The 18,644-nt window shown below is 38.0% G+C and overlaps 1 protein-coding gene across 1 annotated transcript in view; it reads left to right on the top strand.

Annotated features, from left to right (window-relative positions):
- Nucleotides 1-18,644, top strand: part of RUNX1T1 (RUNX1 partner transcriptional co-repressor 1) — a 127,930-nt gene that overhangs the window by 82,630 nt on the left and 26,656 nt on the right. Inside the window, 2 exon segments of the mRNA XM_060287046.2 lie at nucleotides 301-482; nucleotides 14,543-14,793. Of these exon segments, the coding sequence (XP_060143029.1) occupies nucleotides 301-482; nucleotides 14,543-14,793 (433 nt within the window).

The following is an 18,644-nucleotide window of genomic DNA, read 5'->3' as shown; positions in this document are numbered from 1 at the left end:
GCTTATGATGCTTGAGTATGAAGGGATCGTAAAATAAATAAGAGACACTCCCAGTGTTATTAAAGGGGCTGAAGGTGGGAGAGGTGAGATATCCCTCAGACATCTCACCCAACCCAGGCCCCGAGGGAGGCTAACGCTGTAGCCAGTCCTGAGAGTTGTGCCTGAGAATTGCATGCATTCAGTGGCGTTGTGTTTAGCCAGGTTGTGGGGTCCGGTCCGCCAGTGTTTGAAAAGTGGAGTAGATCCACTGGGTAAAAGGAGCCTTTGGGCTATCCTCTCATTCCTGTCATGCCCCTGCAGGCCAACTTGCCACTTCTGCAGCGTGAGCTCCTCCACTGCGCAAGGCTGGCCAAACAGAACCCTGCCCAGTACCTCGCCCAGCATGAACAGCTGCTTCTGGATGCCAGCACCACCTCACCTGTTGACTCCTCAGAGCTGCTTCTCGATGTGAACGAAAACGGGAAGAGGCGAACTCCAGACAGGTGAGAGGGAGGAGGACCCCAGACCTGCAGTATGAGGACATGTTTCATGTCATGTTTAAACTGCTGACCGACACCTCTTGCAAAATAATAATAAGCTAGAGTGGCCATCTAGGGAATCTTGCTCTGGCCTGGGGTGTTACAGGGTGATGAGTCTCTGGCCTGTGTCAATTAGCTTTTTGTGCAGGTTAATCTTTGCTACTTGTAATTTTTTTTTAAGTTTAATTGACCTACAACACTATGATAGTTCCAGATGTACAATCTAGTGACTTGATTTTTCTATACATTACAAATGGTCACCACCACTGCTTGCAATATTAAAGGAAAAGGTAAAGATGAATGATATTCAGATATGCCAAGTGCCACTGACGGTTGTTAGACACGCAGTCAATACAGGCATACCTTGTTTTATTGCACTTTATTGTGCTTCACAAATACTGCTTTTCTTTCTTTCTTTCTTTTTCTTTTTTTTTTTTGTTTTTAAACAAATCAAAGGTTTGTGGCACTCTGCATGGAATTACTCTATTGGCACCATTTTTCCAATAGCATTTGCTCATTTTGTGTCTCGGTGTAATTCTGTGAGAATTTGGTAATTCTCACAATATTTCAGACTTCTTCATTATTATATTTGTTATGGTAATCTGTGGTCAGTAATCTTTAATGTTATTGTAGTTGTTTTGGCATTTTTTACAAATAAAGTATTTTTTTAATTAAGGTATATACATTTTTTTTAAGACGTAGTGCTACTGCACACTTAAGAGACTACAGTCTAGTGTAAACATAACTTTTATATGCACAGGGAAACCAAAAAAAATGGTGTGACTGGCTTTATTGTGATATTTGCTTTACTATGGTGGTCTGCAACTGAACATACATTATCTCCAAGGGTATCCCTGTATTAAAATTATCATTTACTATGTAATTCATCCCAACCACATATTTTACCCTTCAGTGTTAGGAAATTTGTTATTCTAAGTTTTCTCAAAACATGATGGTTTTGAAAGCTGGCCTAAGCACAATGCAGTAGCTATTTAATTTGGGTTTTATATGAACTAAGAGAAAACTTCTGGGAAGCTAGATGGACTGAGGGAAGATAAGAGTTAAGTAATAGAACTTATAGATGACATTTTTGCTGAAAACTTTTATCAGTCAATATTCATTCTATCAGGTACTCTGCTCTAATAACTGAGAATTCTAAGAAATGTAAAATAAAACCCCTTCTCCATTAAACCTTACAAATTAGTTGTTGAATAAGGCATACACATGAAACTTCCAATGTACCTTACTAAAATAATTTTCCTGAATACCTCAGCCTCATATATAAATATTTTCTAATCCAGGAATATAAAGTCTTATCAGCATCTTGCATAGTATTTGTAAAATATGGAGAATCTTAAAATGCAACTATATTCGGAAACTTGTTTGTCCTATGCTTTGTTTCCTTTTTCTACTTATCCATTCACTCCTTCTGCATTTTATCAGGGAAGCGTAGACCAGCCTTTGAGAGGTTAACAACCTGGCACAGATTCCTAGGAGCTTATGATCCTTGGAGCTGCTCAGAGACATCTATCTGTGACCAACTTAGCTACCCTTAAATGTATAGTTGCTTTGCAAATCAGAATGTTATTAAAAGCCAGCCAGTTTACATACAGTTATTACATAATCCTCTGTTAAGCAGTTTTTATGCTACAATCTCTGGAATTTTTCTCCTCTTGACATAGGATCTCTTAATAGTTTAAAATGCCTAAAGCAAAAGATTAAACGTTAGTTTACTTCTGACGCACTGTAGACCCGCCTCCATACATGACCTACCAACAGTGCTACTTTCTTATTTTCACAAGTTGTATTTCCATAATCATATTTAGTACTTAAGCATTTAGTACTTAAGCTTTTAAAGGCGCCTGCTTAATCCAGGTGTCTGAGTGGTGTGTCCACATGATACTAAAAACCAAGAAGCAGCCCAAAGATAGATGATTCACATGTGTATTCCTGTCTGATCCTAACCATTTACCCTGCAGGGAATCAGTACTACCTGCTGGTATTGAGATGTTTCAGCTCCATTTTTCCAAGATAGCGTGGTAAAGGAAATTAAGGAGAGACTAGATGGAAAATTGGGAAGAAGAACATTTATTTGGGTGGAGGAGAGGATAACAGGGAAAGGTTTAGATAGCTGTGATAAATGTAAAGGTAATCCTATAGGCAAAATTGGAAATGGACACAATCTATTCTAGAAACTCTAACTGCTAAGTAACCGTAACAGGCAGAATGAAAACTTGCTTTATCCACTTCTCTATATTCCCAGCACTTTCTCCACTGGTTCTTTCCCAGTGTTTTATATGTGAATATACTGTGACTTTAGACCTCCCTTGAACAGTGCTGAGGTAAGCCCTTGGCAATGTGCTAACATTGATATGGAAACTTCATATAAATTCCACAGAAAATCAGCATTTTTGTTTTGATGATCTGTAGCTGTGTGTGCATGCATGTTTGCATTCAGTCAGGTAGAACTTTTTTAAAAGAGCCTTCAGTGTTCTTCCTCTGGTTATCCATAGACAGTTGCTGGAGTCAGAATTCACACAGTTGCTCTTTGGGTGGAACATTCTTTTTCAAGTGGAACCCTGAAGTGTGCGTTATAATGGAAAGATGGCAAATGGATTTCCTTAGAGTTAGGAGGAAGGGTAATGAGAATATGTTGTGTAAATACATTTGTATCTTGTGGGAATTTGATCAGAGCCAAGAAAATATGGGCCTCTACTATTTCTTTGCATATATTTTCTTCATCTTGTTTGCATGTGCATTTTCCTCTTCTCTGGTTATTTATCTGTATATCCAGATCTACTATATGAAATTTTATAGAGTATGGAGCTGTGTGACAGCAGAGCTTTTTTTTGTTGTTTTACTGAATGTTTTGTTGGTGCATATGGTCTGACATGGATGAGCAGCCACGGTGAGATTTTGGAGTCTATTAAACTGGCTCATTAAAAAGATCAATCTGTTTCTGTAATAACACTGGGAACCATCAGTCACTAAAAGAGGGAAAAACTGACACCTGAGGAGAAAACACATTTTGATAATTTGTTCATGACATGTCACGAACAAAAGAGCGCTCTATATTTTGTTTACAACTTTCGGGCTTAAATTCTGTGATGATTGCTGATTTAATCTACTAAACAGTCCTCACGTATTTCAGGGATGGGTTTTGGCAAATGTAACTTCTCATCTTTAAATGTGATTGTCACTGGTTATATTTTTTCTTTTTTTAAGCATTACTTTTATTTACAGAGAAATGAATACTCTGGGGAAGTCTATGATTTTTTTTTTTTTTTTCCTGTATGGAACAGTAAAATTTATTCTACTTCTTTTTAAAAATAGATCTAGGGTGAGTCCCTGAACAACTATACTAGATTTGTAGGTCTGTGGTAGAATAACTTAGAACCCAAATTAGAAAGAGACAATTTTCATTTAAAAATCGTGCTATTTTCTTCCTAAAATATTAGAGAAAGTTAATAGAAAGTTCTGATTTCTATTCTTTGTTCATATGTAAAAGTTTATTGTTTATCTTGCCATTTTGTGATGGGAAAAGCTGAGGAAGGGAATACAGACCTTTTTTGGAGCTGATTAAATGAAGAGACCACTTGCAAACAGAGACTAGAAGTTGAGAGTCCTCTTTAAAACTGCTCACCATGATGGTTATGAAAACACAGTTTCAAATGGAGTGAGGAGGGAAAGAGCAGTTAGACAAAGGCTGCCTTTTTTTGAGAGTACAAAAATAGTTAAAAATTACTATGTTTAAAAGGATACTTTTTTTTTGTTAATTATCATCTGATGTCTTTTCTCACAGCTTTGATGTTGCAGCTTTTGTTATATTTGTCTTTAACATTGTGCTCTCACCTGTCATGCCGATTTTCTGACTCAGAATCTTCCCGGCTTAAATCAAATCGAATGATCATTGGTTTTGTATGGGTAACACTGTCTCCACTGCCTTCCTCCCCGTTTCAAGTGATTTATGTTAAATATTAATCCCCTTCATCTATCTATCTCTATATCTATATATTTATAGATAATCATTTTAATGTAATTATGCTTTAAATTACTCTCAGTTTAACACATCTTGGTTTTTATTATGAAGCCCACATGGTTGCATTAATATGTATTTCCTCCACCCTCAATTATTAAACATTATTTTCTAAAAAGATTTTCTTGAGCTTTAGAAGTATGTAATTTGTTAGCTGGGAGCAATCTTATAGATTTATGAGGCCAATCCTTTATCTTAAGAAAACTAAGGATGAAAGAACTTGCTTAAAGTTACAGAGCTTCTTAGTGGAGAAATTTACCTACCTGAAATCTTCCAGTTGCACAAAATATGATTTAATGTGCAGAATGTAAACAAGGAAAGCTTAACTAAGAATTGTGTCTTTTTCCCTCCTTACTTTCCCTCATTTATTTTTCTCTGTAATTGCTTATGTGGGCAAATGCAACAGTATAATATTCTGAGGTTTTATAAATTTTTATACTGATAGAGGATTCACAGTAAGCCAGATTTCCTGGCTTAATGAGTAAACTAGAAAACACTGAATGTTGGAGGGTCATAAGGCAGTCATTTTGAAACCGTGTTGGTTGAATGCATAAGATTTGTTAGCAAAGCACACACCAGCTGAACCTATTAAATCCATTTTTCCTTTTCTGCAAAATGAATGAGATTTCAATATTTTTGTCTTTCTAAAGAGAAAAGATAGGTGCACTTTATAAGGAATTGTAGGGACTTCCCTGGCAGTCCAGTGGTTAAGACTCAGCAGTTCTGATGCAGCAGGTGCGGGTTCAATCCCCGATCGGGGAACTACAATCCCACATGTTGCGCGGCACGGCCAAAAGAAAAAAGAAAAGAAAAGTTATAAGGAATGGTAGAATTAATTGACTATGCAAATAAGAATTAAATTTTTATTGTCTGCCGCATTCAGTTTTCTGTGAAAAAATATAAGGGATTTATATTATATTCACACATTCTTGTTTTGTGTTGCATTTTTTAATGCATTCATCGGTTTCAAGAAGAGAGTAATCATCCCTGTAGAAACGATTTTTTTCTTTTTTGTATTAGTCATGTCAATTGTGGAGGCTTCTAGTGAAATTGCATTAAGTTGCATTTACATGATGAGAAAGATTGTGTGGCTGTAGAGAACATTTTGGTCTCCATACTCCAGCCTCAGCGTAAACTTGCTAGCCTTATTTTTGCTGCTGTCCTAGGGTCTGGCTCTGCTGAACATTGTTCATGCCTTAGTCTGTATTCTGACTGATGGTTTCTGTTCTTTGCCCCAGTTCTTGTGTATAATAATTCTATTCATACTTGGCAAGCTAACTCAAGACAGGTTCTACTATTTGAATGAAGGCTTCCCAATCATGAATATTATAATAATGGTTACTATTTACTGAGCACTTAAGATGTGCCAGGCCCATGCTAAATAATTTACATATGAACACACAGCACTTATTTCCTGACAGTCCTATTGCATAGGTTCAGGCTGGCTGGATAATATGTCTGAGGTCACATGGCTTGTAAGAGGCACTGATGGGATTCTATACCCTAGGTTCTCTGACTTGAATGCCCGCACTCTTATAACTGTGTTTGTAATACCCCAGCCTCTGAACGCCTCAGCTTGAAAAATAAGTGCTTTGGTTAAGTTGTTGAATGCCAAATATGTGTTAGGCTCTTTATGTAGCGTCTCTCATATAGTCCTCTCAGTAGCTCTGAAATAATTGCCCCTATTCTGTGACTCATAGAGATTAAGCCTCCTCAGTTCATATGGCCAGCAAATAGCAGAGCCAAAATTTGAAGCCAACTCCATAGCCCCTGCTCTTTCAAATGTAGTGATCTTTTCTCCTTCTGATCTCCCATACCACTTTTTACTCTTTTTATGGTAGCTGCTGAGTTCAGGTCCTGCGTAGCAGTATGGAAGTCTTGTACCACTAATTAAACTGGGTTTATGGTAAAAATATTTCTTGCTAGCACACTTCCAAAAAGCATTTAAGTCTACTACTAAACCGTAATCTTAGGGGAGGGTGTTGGGGATCATGTCTTGCTTACTTTTGTATGTCCAGTAAAGCTCAGGATAGTGCATGTTACACATACCGGCTATCTAAAACAAAACAAAGCAAAACACCACAAAACAACAACAACAAAACACTAGTTGAACAAATAAATAATCAAAATTAAACTTAATACAGTCATTTTTAGTAGTGTAGCAAATGGCCCTCTCCCCTAAGAGTTTTTTTGCTTTCTTGTTTACTTTCTTTCTGTCATTTTAAAAAGTGTTTCTCTGAAACACCTACAGCCATGAAAGCAGCCAGGAACAAAGTGCCATGATTGATTCACTAAAAAGAAAAAATTAGAGGGCTCCAGTTGAAATGTGTAGATGACAGATTAGAATAAGAAAGCATAGTTCCACAGGCTAGAAAGCCCAGAGATAAACCCACACACATGTGGTCACCTTATCTTTGACAAAGGAGGCAAGAATATACAATGGAGAAAAGACAGCCTCTTCAATAAGTGGTGCTGGGAAAACTGGACAGCTACATGTAAAAGAATGAAATTAGAACACTTCCTAACACCATACACAAAAATAAGCTCAGAATGGATTAAAGACCTAAATGTAAGGCCAGACACTATACAACTCTTAGAGGAAAACATAGGCAGAACACTCTATGACATAAATCATAGCAAAATCCTTTTTGACTCACCTCCTAGAGAAATGGAAATAAAAACAAAAATAAACAAATGGGACGTAATGAAACTTAAAAGCTTTTGCACAGCAAAGGAAACCATAAACAAAACGAAAAGACAACCCTCAGAATATGAGAAGATATTTGCAAATGAAGCAACTGACAAAAGATTAATCTCCAAAATTTACAAGCAGCCCATGAGCTCAATATCCAAAAAACAAACAATCCAAAAATGGGCCCAAAAATAGAACTACGTATGACCCAGCAATCCCACTACTGGGCATATACCCTGAGAAAACCATAATTCAGAAAGAGACATGTACCACAATGTTCATTGCAGCACTATGTGCAATAGCCAGGACATGGAAGCAACCTAAGTGTCCATCGACAGATGAATGAATAAAGAAGATGTGGTACATATATACAATGGAATATTACGTAGCCATAAAAAGAAATGAAATTGATTTATTTGTAGTGAGGTGGGTGGACCTAGAGTCTGTCATACAGAGTGAAGTATGTCACAAAGAGGAAAACAAATACCGAATGCTAACACATACATATGGAATCTAAAAAAAAAAAAAACGGTTATGAAGAACCTAGGGGCAGGACAGGAATAAAGACGCAGATGTAGAGAATGGACTTTAAGACACAGAGAGGGGGAAGGGTAAGCTGGGGCGAAGTGAGAGAGTGGCATGGACTTATATATATTATCAAATGTAAAATAGATAGTGGGAAGCAACCGCATAGCACAGGGGGATCAGCTTGGTGCTTTGTGACCACACAGAGGGATGGTATAGGGAGGGTGGGAGGGAGACACAAGAAGGAGGTGATATGGGGATATATGTATACATAAAGCTGATTCACTTTGTTATAAAGCAGAAACTAACACACCATTGTAAAGCAATTATACTCCAATAAAGATGTTAAAAAAAATCTACAAACAATGAATACTGGAGAGGGTGTGGGAAAAAGGGAACCCTCCTACACTGTTGGTGGGAATGTAAATTGATACAGCCACTATGGAGAACAGTCTGGAGGTTCCTTAAAAAACCAGGAATAGAATTACCATATGACCCAGCAATCCCACTGCTGGGCATATACACTGAGAAAACCATAATTCAAAAAGATACATGTACCGCAATGTTCATTGCAGCACTATTTACAATAACAAGGACATGGAAGCAACCTAATTGTCCATCAACAGGTGAATGGATAAAGAAGATGTGGCACATACATACAATGGAATAGTACTCAGACATAAAGAGGAACAAAATTGAGTTATTTGTAGTGAGGTGGATGGACCTAGAGTCTGTCATATAGAGTGAAGTAAGTCAGAAAGAGAAAAACAAATACCGTATGCTAACGCATATATATGGAATCTAGAAAAATGGTACTGATGAACTTACTGGCAGGGCAGGAATAAATACGCAGATGTAGAGAATGGACTTGAGGACAAGGGGAAGAAGAGGCTGGGATGTAGTAAGAGAGTAACATTGACATACATACACTACCAAATGTAAAACAGATAGCTAGTGGAAAGCTGCTGCATAGCACAGGGAGATCGGCTCGGTGCTTTGTGACCACCTAGAGGGGTGGGATAAGAACAGTGGGAGGGAGGCTCAAGGGGGGGGATATGGGGATATATGTATGCATATAGCTGATTTACTTGGTTGTACAGCAGAAACTAACACAACATTGTAAAGCAATTATACTCCAATAAAGATGTGTTTAAAAATAAAAACAATGTGGTTCCAGACAGCAGGAGCAGTAGCAACTGAATACTTCAGCAGTGGTCAGAAATTAGTGAAGACAAGGGGACAGCCGCTCCCAGTCAGTTTGACTGTTCAGCGGATGGAGAGCTCCAGGGACATGTGCCTGAAGGTTTCCACCTTCTCTTTGGGGGAGGGAAGGCTCTGGGAACCCACATATTGTAATCCTTAAGGGCCCAGGTATCTTGTTTTTGTCTGGAGGGGCCAACATCTACCTGCATCTATCTTTTTTACTCCAGAAGGTGTTAGCCCGCCTCTTAGGAAGTTATCTCCTAGGATGTGGTTTAGCAAGAGAGAGATGGAAGGCACTTCTTTCCATGTGGCCCAGTAGTGTTGGTCCTGTGTCACTCAGTGCTTTGTTTTTCACCATCTGAACATCCCACTTCCTGCAGGGTGACATTTCTGCAAACATAGAAATCACTGCAGGTTGTCCATGAAGAATCAGGTTTGATTTTCTTTTTAAGGAAGCAGGGGAATTTGTAATGTATTTTGTTTCAGATACATTATTCGACACCAATATAGGGTGTATATAAAATTCTTATCTAAACTCAATCTATTTCCTAAAAATTCCTGAAGAGACCTTTTACTGAGTTGTGTTTTGAAAATATGATGCCCTAAATGACCACTCCCCCGCCCTTTAATTCAGTGTCTAGTCTTTCTGTGGAAGCCTTAACAAACTGCATGTGTTAGAAAAGGGAAGAAAGCTTTGTTTAAGATTAAGTTATTAATGTCTTTGGGCTTTACTTTAACAGAACTGTCACCTCCTGAGATTTAGATATATGCTTCTTTCTAAAATAAAAAGTAAAAAATTGTTTGTCTTTTTTAAAGACTCAGCCAGTATCTCAGCCCTGGTTCTGGCTGAGATGCCTGCAGAGTAAGACAAGGGCATGATAAGGCCAAGATAATGTGTCCTGAGGTAGGGCAGAAGGACCTATGCCAGAGAAGCTTATGAGACCATCAGCAGGACTTTTTTTTGGAGAAGAAAATTATAGAGTGACTTCCAAGTTTCTATTTTGGTGGCTAAGTAAAAGGTGGCATCATTGACTGGTGAAGGAAGTACCAGAGAAAGACAAGGTCAGTTTAGACATGTGCCGTTTGAAATACGTGTGGTCAGTTGGAGAAGTCAGCACCTAAGGCATGTATTTATTTGTAACAGGACTAATACCAGAATTTTTTAAGTTTCTTCCTTGCCATTCTCAGGTTTATTATGCTATACCAATTTGCCTTTCCCTAGAACAATCTTTTAGTGCTGTTTTCCGCACTTAAAAAACATTTGAATCTAGAAAAAAACTTATGTCTGTTCCTGTCATGTAAGAAATTGATTGGTCCTTTTATTCTAGTTATTGCCACGATCTTAATAATTTCTTTCTTCATTCTTCCCCATTTTCATGTTACTAAGGAATTGTCAGTGCATACTAGCCTATTATGACATTTAAAATATTTTATATAGAGGAAAGTTTTTTTAAAGGTTTGTTTTCTTTCTCAAGTAAGTCAGTTTACAGCCTCTGTTTTGAGGAGCTGAGAGAGAACAGCCTGAAGTGGGGTAAGGTGTAAATTAGGTTGTCTCTTAAGTGTTTTTTTTTTTTTTCTTAAACACGTATTGTTTCCTATCAGTTTCATTTTACTGGGCAGGAAACTGAAGCCAGGTTATCTCAGGGTCACATAGCTGAGTCCTGAGCAGTCTTCTACTCTTAGGACATCAGACCCTGAGAGAGAAGTGATTGGGATCTAATTGTTGAAGTAGTTAGGTTATATTGAGGAACATTTCTCCTGGAAGGGAGATAGAATATAAAAAACAAACCAAAAAATGCCTTCTAGAAACCCATGAGACATGACAGACTTCCCACTAGAATTTGAGTTATTTTGAGAGTATGCTGGTATGGGACAATGAAAAGTATTTGTTAGTTTTGCCTAATACATTGTGAGAAGGTAAGAAACATTCAGATTTGGAATTTGCCCCCAAGCAAATGAGGTTTTCAATAGTTTTAGGCATTTCTAAGAAGCAGACAAACAAATAGCAATTAAGTTGTTTTGGTTAGCTTTCTGGACATACATCCTTTGAATAGGGTTGGCTTTATAGGTAGACTTGAGTGGTTGGAGGAAGCACAGGGAGACTTCTCATAACTATTTATGTGGGCCGTTTGAATGCTTTGCTGCTGAAATATACCTCCCTCTGTGAGGTGATGAGCTTTATTATTTCAATAGCTGCAAGAGTGATAAGACCCAGAATAGGGACTGTCTCTGCAAGGACATGATAGAAATGAGAGGACAGACTCAGGAGCTAGCCCTGCTTCTTAGGACATTACTGTCCTTGCTTTAGGAGGGAAAAAAGCTTCAATACAGGCTCATTGAAGTAATAGCACTGATCAGAGGGTTGATCTGACAGCAAAGATAAATAACGTATCTAACTACTTTGAAAATAGTAAGAATTCTTCCAGTGTTGAATGTTCTTGTTATCTTTGAACAAGGAGACACAAAACCAGTAAGTTGAGTTGGTTTGACACAATTGGATCAAAGATGTTTTGATATTTAGAAATGTTTTGATGTTTATATATTTAGGCTGCTATAAGGTATTTAGAGAATATTTTTTATTTTTGCACAAAAAAAGTTATACTCCACTTAAAATTATTATAAAATATTGGCTATATCCCCTGTGCTGTACAAATGACATTTAGAAATAAATATAGAATAACTGAATTGCAGAGTTTTCAAACTAGAAGGGACCTCAAATTATCCTAGTCCAGTGGTTTTCAAACTTGATTTTAGAGCTTTTTCCTTCAGAAATGAAACCTTAGGTGGAACCTCAACTTTTAAAATAGATAAGAATGATAAGTGGGTTCCTCTGGCCCTTTAAATCTTGATTGTTTGGGGTAAAAGCTCTTTATTGCCTGCAGAATCCCTAAGCACCTCAAGTGGCACAGTTTGAAAACCACTGATCTAGTCCAACCCTTTCATTTTACAGATGAGCAAACTGAGGTCCAGAGAGGTTAAGTGACTTGCCCAAGGTCACACAGCTAGTCGTGGAAGAGCCAGGACTAAATCTCAGGTCTCTTGATTCCCAGTCCAGTGCTCTTTCCACTACACCACACTGCCAGTAAGGTAGGTGCTGTGTTGACATTATATCATAGCTACTAATAGTCTTGAGTATTTTCCAACTGATTTATGCTGGAAATGTTTATGCATTGAATGTTGAAGTGTATTATTCAGAAATGTGTAGGATATGGAAATGCAGATTAGAATCACATAAATATCCTCTTCGAAGATATATATCTAGAATGTTTCCATTCACTTTTAAAAATTATTTTGAAGCAGTGCATTGTAACGTTTGAGACATTTTAGTCTGGTCAATGATCAATATGTACGGAGTCAGAATATTTTACTGTAGATACTTTGACAGGAGCAGCATTGAGACTTCTGTTTGACACTCCCATGGGGACCATGCCCTGCTGGCATTTCCAGGATTGGACAGTCACCTGGCTCCAGAACATCTTTCACCAGCATGTCCTGGGCATATATTCATTTCCCATTGAACTCTGCAGTTTCCCTCAGTTCTTAGTGTGCCTGTACTTTCTATCTCTAACTTCTCTGTCCTTTATAATCTGATGTGTGCAAATTGTCACTGGGGTTCTACCCTAAAGGGACATAAAGGGTGATTCATTGTAGAATCCTCTAGCCCCTAAATGATCTCTGTTGTCAAGTCAGTTTCCATTCACATCCCTCCAGTTTTATCAGACAAAGACTAGCCCTGGGCACTAGGAAAGTGGGAAAAGTGTCTAAAGTATCTAAACCTAACCAACCTAAAATCAAAAAAAGGTGTGCAGATGTAAATTCCCTGGCAGTCCAGTGGTTAGGCACTGCCATGGCCTGTGTTCAGTCCCTGGTTGGGGAGCTAAGATCCCACAAGCCACAGGGCAAGGCCAAAAAAAAGGCACTCAAAAATCTGTAGCTACTGTGATTTGGTGGAATTCTTATAGGGAAATTTCCCAGGGAAAGTAGATGCTGCCACTGGTCTAAGGATAGAGAGCTGGTCTTGTGAGGAGAGCCAGCTGCGAGGTAAAAAATTAGTTGGGGAGCTGTGCTTGCAGTCAAAGTGGAGGTGATGCATTCCTATCTTACAGACTACACTGAGTTCGTCTCTTAGAGATACGTTCAGTCAGAAAATATTTCTTTAACCCTACTTCTGTTTGAGAATCTAGGAGCAGTTAACAGGTCTCATTTATAGAATGTGTTCCTTCTGAAAGACAAGTACAGTTTTGTGTATCACATGATGAAATGCAGTCAGGGTGTGCCTGCCCTGCCCTAAGATCTCATGACTTCAGACAGGTCACTTGTGCTCTCTGGGCATGTGTTTCCTCAACTTTAAAAGAAAGGGGTTTGCCCCAATCTTTCTTCTAATCCCAGCTAGCTCTGTATGACTGCTGATTGATTATCTTGGTAGCCCAAGGTAATGTCAGTCCCAGACATTACGTTGTTTTATTGCATTAATTAAGTTAATTAATTCAGTTTGATCAGTGCTTTCTAATAGAACTTTCTGACATCATGGAAATGATCTGTATCTGTGCTGTCCAGTACCATAGCCACTAGCCACAGGTGGCGATTACACTTGCAATGTGGCTATTGCTACTGAAGAACTGGATTTTAAACTTTATTTAATGTTAATTCACTTTTTAAAATAAATTTATTTATCTATTCGTTTAAGTTTTGGCTGCATTGGGTCTTCGTTGCTGTGTGCGGGCTTTCTCTAGTTGAGGCGAGCGGGGTTTACTCTTCGTTGCGGTGCGTGGGCTTCTCATTGCAGTGGCTTCTCTTGTTGAGGAACGTGGGCTCTAGGTGCGCGGGCTTCAGTAGTTGTGGCACGCGGGCTCAGTAGTTGTGGCACGCGGGCTCAGTAGTTGTGGCTCGCGGGCTCTAGAGCACAGGCTCAGTATCTGTGGCGCACGGGCTTAGTTGCTCCGCGGCATGTGGGATCTTCCCGGATCAGGGCTCGAACCCGTGTCCGCTGCATTGGCAGGCGGATTCTTAACCACTGCGCCACCAGGGAATCCCTGTTAATTCACTTTTAATTTAAGCAGCCACATGTGGCTACTGTATTGAACAACACAGCTCATAGATGTCCTCTGACATGGAAGTCAGACATAGCTTGGATCGGTGCAATAGGTATACCTGAAGAATTCACCAAAAGAGTGACGCTGTTGTACCTTGATGAATCTTCACCAAGGGTAATTTGTTAGAAATCCAAGGGTAATTTGTTAGAAATCAAGTGTTTGCTTTTGAGTGAAAATGTTATCTGCAGAGTGGAGATCAGGCTTCCTCTTATTTGTGACCGAACCACATGAACTTCAACTGAAAGATGTTTGCTAATTTGATGAGAAGTGGAACATTTTCTCCTGTGCAGTCATGTGATCATTTAGGCCTCAGCATGGGTTTTAGTGAATTCCCACAGGTCTAGGAAGCTGAGTTTAGAAAGTTTCTGGCCAGTAAAAGAATATTCTGTTTATATTACAAGTTCAAATGTGAGTGTCCAAACTATGCTGGTTTCTGAGTACATTATGAAACAAACTCTTTTTCTTCCTCCCTCAGAACCAAAGAAAATGGCTTTGACAGAGAGCCTTTGCACTCAGAACATCCAAGCAAGCGACCATGCACTATTAGCCCAGGCCAGCGGTACAGTCCAAATAATGGCTTATCCTACCAGCCCAATGGCCTGCCTCACCCCACCCCTCCTCCACCTCAGCATTACCGTTTGGATGATATGGCCATTGCCCACCACTACAGGGACTCCTATCGACACCCCAGCCACAGGGACCTCAGGGACAGAAACAGACCTATGGGTAAGACTGAAGGATCTCTTCACTTCTTTGGGGACTGTATGCTTCAAGACTTGCATCATTACTTCTCAGCTAAACTTGAGGCTTGATATCTGTGATGGGGTAAAAATTCCCTTTCTTTATGTAGTGTCTCCTTTATGAGAAAACTTTGTTGGTATTACTGTGTCCTTTAACAGCTGTGCTTTCTCTCTCTTAATTACTCACGTTCTTTGGGACAGCAGGTTATTATTTGGGGAGGGGGGCATCTAAATACAACCTCCTGAACTGTATTAACATACGCAAAACAAGTTTCTAATTTTTTTTTTAATATGAGGGATTTCGTATGTAGTTAGTCTGCCACAAGTATTTTTAAAAAATCAGTTTATTTCATTCTATCTTTTATTTCAGATAGTCTCAAAGTTCATTTGGAGTTTTCCAGTCTCTGTGATAGTCTGTATTTGAAAAATACAATATGGTATTATTATGTCTGTGGTTTAAGTCAACAGATGTTCTTTGAGGAATGATTTAGTACTTTTTTTTGTTTTCCAACTTAGAAGTGTCAGTGATTCAATTTAGTGTTGACAATTTAGTGTCAAAGATCAGAATACCAAAGAAGGGAATGAGTTTGGGTAAATACGTGTTCTGTTTGCCTGTGTTCATTCCTTCTTTGCATAAAACTGTTGGAAGTGAAGCATTTAGGAGACACTGTCTTCTAAAGAACAGGTGGTCACCATGAAAAATGAGAAGGAAGACGAATAGGTAAGTTTTGATACATGATCAGTGTTTGAGGTGATAGCATTAGAGCACTGTTCCTGTTCCTGGGGCTTCTTGAATTCTTGATTTTTCGCGAGTCAACCTAGCGATAAACTGAGAGCAATAGTCAGCCCTCTCTCTAGTCTTTTTCTGTCCCCTGAATCCATGCTGTCCAGCAGCAGGACTGCCTTTACCTCTTAGCTGGTTGCTGGCAAACTTCCCTGACATGGGACGGTTTGGTGGACAAGATACTGGAAGCAGCACAGGACGAAGTCCAAGTAGAAAAGCAGAACACAGAGCTGAAGGCTCAGAACTTGGGAAGCACGGCCAGTTCCCTGCCTGAGTAGTAGGACAACGTTTTTTTTAGCCTGTGGTGAGCAGAGGTTTATGTTAGACTTCTAACTAGGTTAGTAGGACATAGGGGCTTCCATATGTAGGGTCTTTTGCTTGAAAACACAACCCTCCAAATGTTTAGAAAGCAGAAAGGGAGAGTCAGGTTGAGGGGAGGGACGATGGAGGCCCTGGATGTGAGATAGTAAAATAGTAGTTTCACTTCCCCACAACATCATTTCTACATTTATATAGTGTGTCAGACAAATGGCTAAGCATATAATTTGTTCTTTCTTAATAACCAATCTGTCTAATGTTCTCTCAGGTACCATTTCGAAGAGCTCTCAAAAATGGTTATGTTATTTCTCAGTCTGGACTGATATTTTGACCCTGAAATCAAATGCGATAACAGCTCCCTTCAAAGCAAAAGCCTCGCCATTTATTTATGACTAATGCCCTCAAACCATGATTGCTTATTTTCAAATAGAAGTGGAGTTACCAGGTCATTGTAAGACCAACTCCAGATACCCCACTTTGTAAGTGCCAGGAAATGGCCTATTTCTTAGGCAGCAGATTCTATTTTATGAAATATTAGTTCCAGTACACTACAGAGTAATCAACAAGGAACTAATTATGCTTATATTCAATGATTATGTTTTCATCTAGTAATATAAAATATTCCTTTATGGGTTATATCTGTACCCACTGGTTTTATGTGATTTTTTTTATCAGACCATGTTCCTTACCTTTTAATTATATTAGCTTATAAAACTAATAGTGGTAATCTTTATAAATATACGCAACTACTTAACCGTCCCTGAAGTCTGGCCTAGTTTATTATGTGTTAAAGTAAAGTAAAACCTTGACGTATGAGTAACAAATCATGGTGTTACATCAGACCGCCATTTTGAGAATATAAAAATAGTCATAAATGTATACTTAGTCTGGTACGATTTATAAATGTCCATTATGTGTAGAGACATATTTGCCGAGACGTGTACTCACTAGAATCTTTTAATAAAATAATTTTACAGGCAGCATTAGTTTATAAATAAACTTAGAGTTTCAGCCTAGTTAGGAATTGGGTAAGACTCAACATTAGTGTCAGATTGCCCACAAATGAAAATGTGTTTTAATGAGTCTGAACTGCTTTCCCCTAGTACATCCCTCTGGTATTATGGATATAAATAAAAACTGTGTGGTGATGAATATTTAAGTATCTGAAATAGAAAAATTAATAAATGTAAAAATTTGAGTTGTTTTATTTTTTCTTTTTAAAGATTTGGCTGTATCCAACAAATGACCTTCAGAGCTCAAAAGCAGCAAACATATGAGACCTGTATTTTTTCACCAAGTACTTGGGCTCAAACATGTTTCTAATGTACTTATTATTTTTCTATTGTTGTTAAGTGAGATGATGCTTAGCACTGTTCCATAAATGCTGTTATCCCATTAGCCACAGACATCCTATTGCTCGTTAATATTATTCCCGGTGGTAGAGCTCATATCACCATTGATTTAATCTGCTGAAGTTTTGAAACTTTTAAGACTTCTGAAGTTCTTGGTCTTTATATAGGCCAATATAGTAAGAAGCCTCCATCATGAATCTTAACACCGCATTTATATCTTTATCACTCTCCAGTTGTTTTCTGTGATGACTCATTTCAATGGTAGTGCTTTTTCCCTAAAACACAGGCAAAAAATAAGTCAATAAAAATAACATATTTGCAAACATTTCAACTTGAAATTGTCACAACAGAGAAATAACTAAATATTACTCTTCTCCAATGTCTTTTCTATTATGCAAATTATTAAAGCTTATTTGCAATTTTACTTTTTTACCAATAGGTGGCATTGACAATTTTAGCTTTAAAAATGTATTTCAGAATATATTCTAATTGGAGAGGAATGGTGCAGTGTTTTATATTTAGCTTTTAATTTAGTCTGAGAAAGCTGACATGTATGTGCTCACTTCCATCAGCTATAAATTAAATTGTATTTTCATGGTTGGCTGAAAAAAGTCATATGACTCATTATCTTTATTTCCCTAAATCAGCTAAAAGGGGATTTCTAACCACTCAGATTTCACAAAAAGTGGAATGCAGTGTCTCATAACTTTTATTGTCATTTAACTCCTACATAACTCCCTCAGAAAAAGAGCCTAGGTGTCTATAGAAGCCTAAACCATGTCAAACTTAATTTGCTATTCAGAGTAACAGTGAGAACTGGCAACTAAAATAAATAGTTTTAATTGTTTAAAATGGAAAATCTTGCCATAGCCTAGTGCCTTTCCTTGATAGTAGAACATGAGGTGTTTTACACAATTTGTCAGAAGAGCCACGCGTTTCTAGGTATCTCTGATTAGACCCTTTCTTTCACCCTGTCCCTTTAGGAAGACACATTAATTTTTTATTTTGATAAGCATCCTGGCTAATTGCTCATGTTCCTTACTATTGTTCTCACTTGGTAAGTGTTTCCTTATTACCTTTTCATGGTAGCATCTTAACTGTGATGCTAAAGAGCATTAATATTTATGTTGTGGACTACAAATTAGGATTTTTAGTTTCTTAGCTTGGATTTATGGTATTTGTCCAAAATTATATCTGGTATGTTGATTTTGTTTTCATAGAGGATGTCCAATTTATTTTTATTTTTTACTTTTTGATAAATTGAATGAGTATATTTTGCTTTTATGTTATGCAAGCCCTCTCTTCATGGCCTAGTTTTATCATGAAGGTGTATGTAATAGGATTGTGTTCATTTATACTATGCTGAAATGTGGAATAGTTTTA

The sequence above is a fragment of the Globicephala melas genome, chromosome 17, assembly GCF_963455315.2.
Source record: "Globicephala melas chromosome 17, mGloMel1.2, whole genome shotgun sequence".
Taxonomy (NCBI): domain Eukaryota; kingdom Metazoa; phylum Chordata; class Mammalia; order Artiodactyla; family Delphinidae; genus Globicephala; species Globicephala melas.
This window is presented reverse-complemented; position numbering and strand designations above follow the sequence as displayed.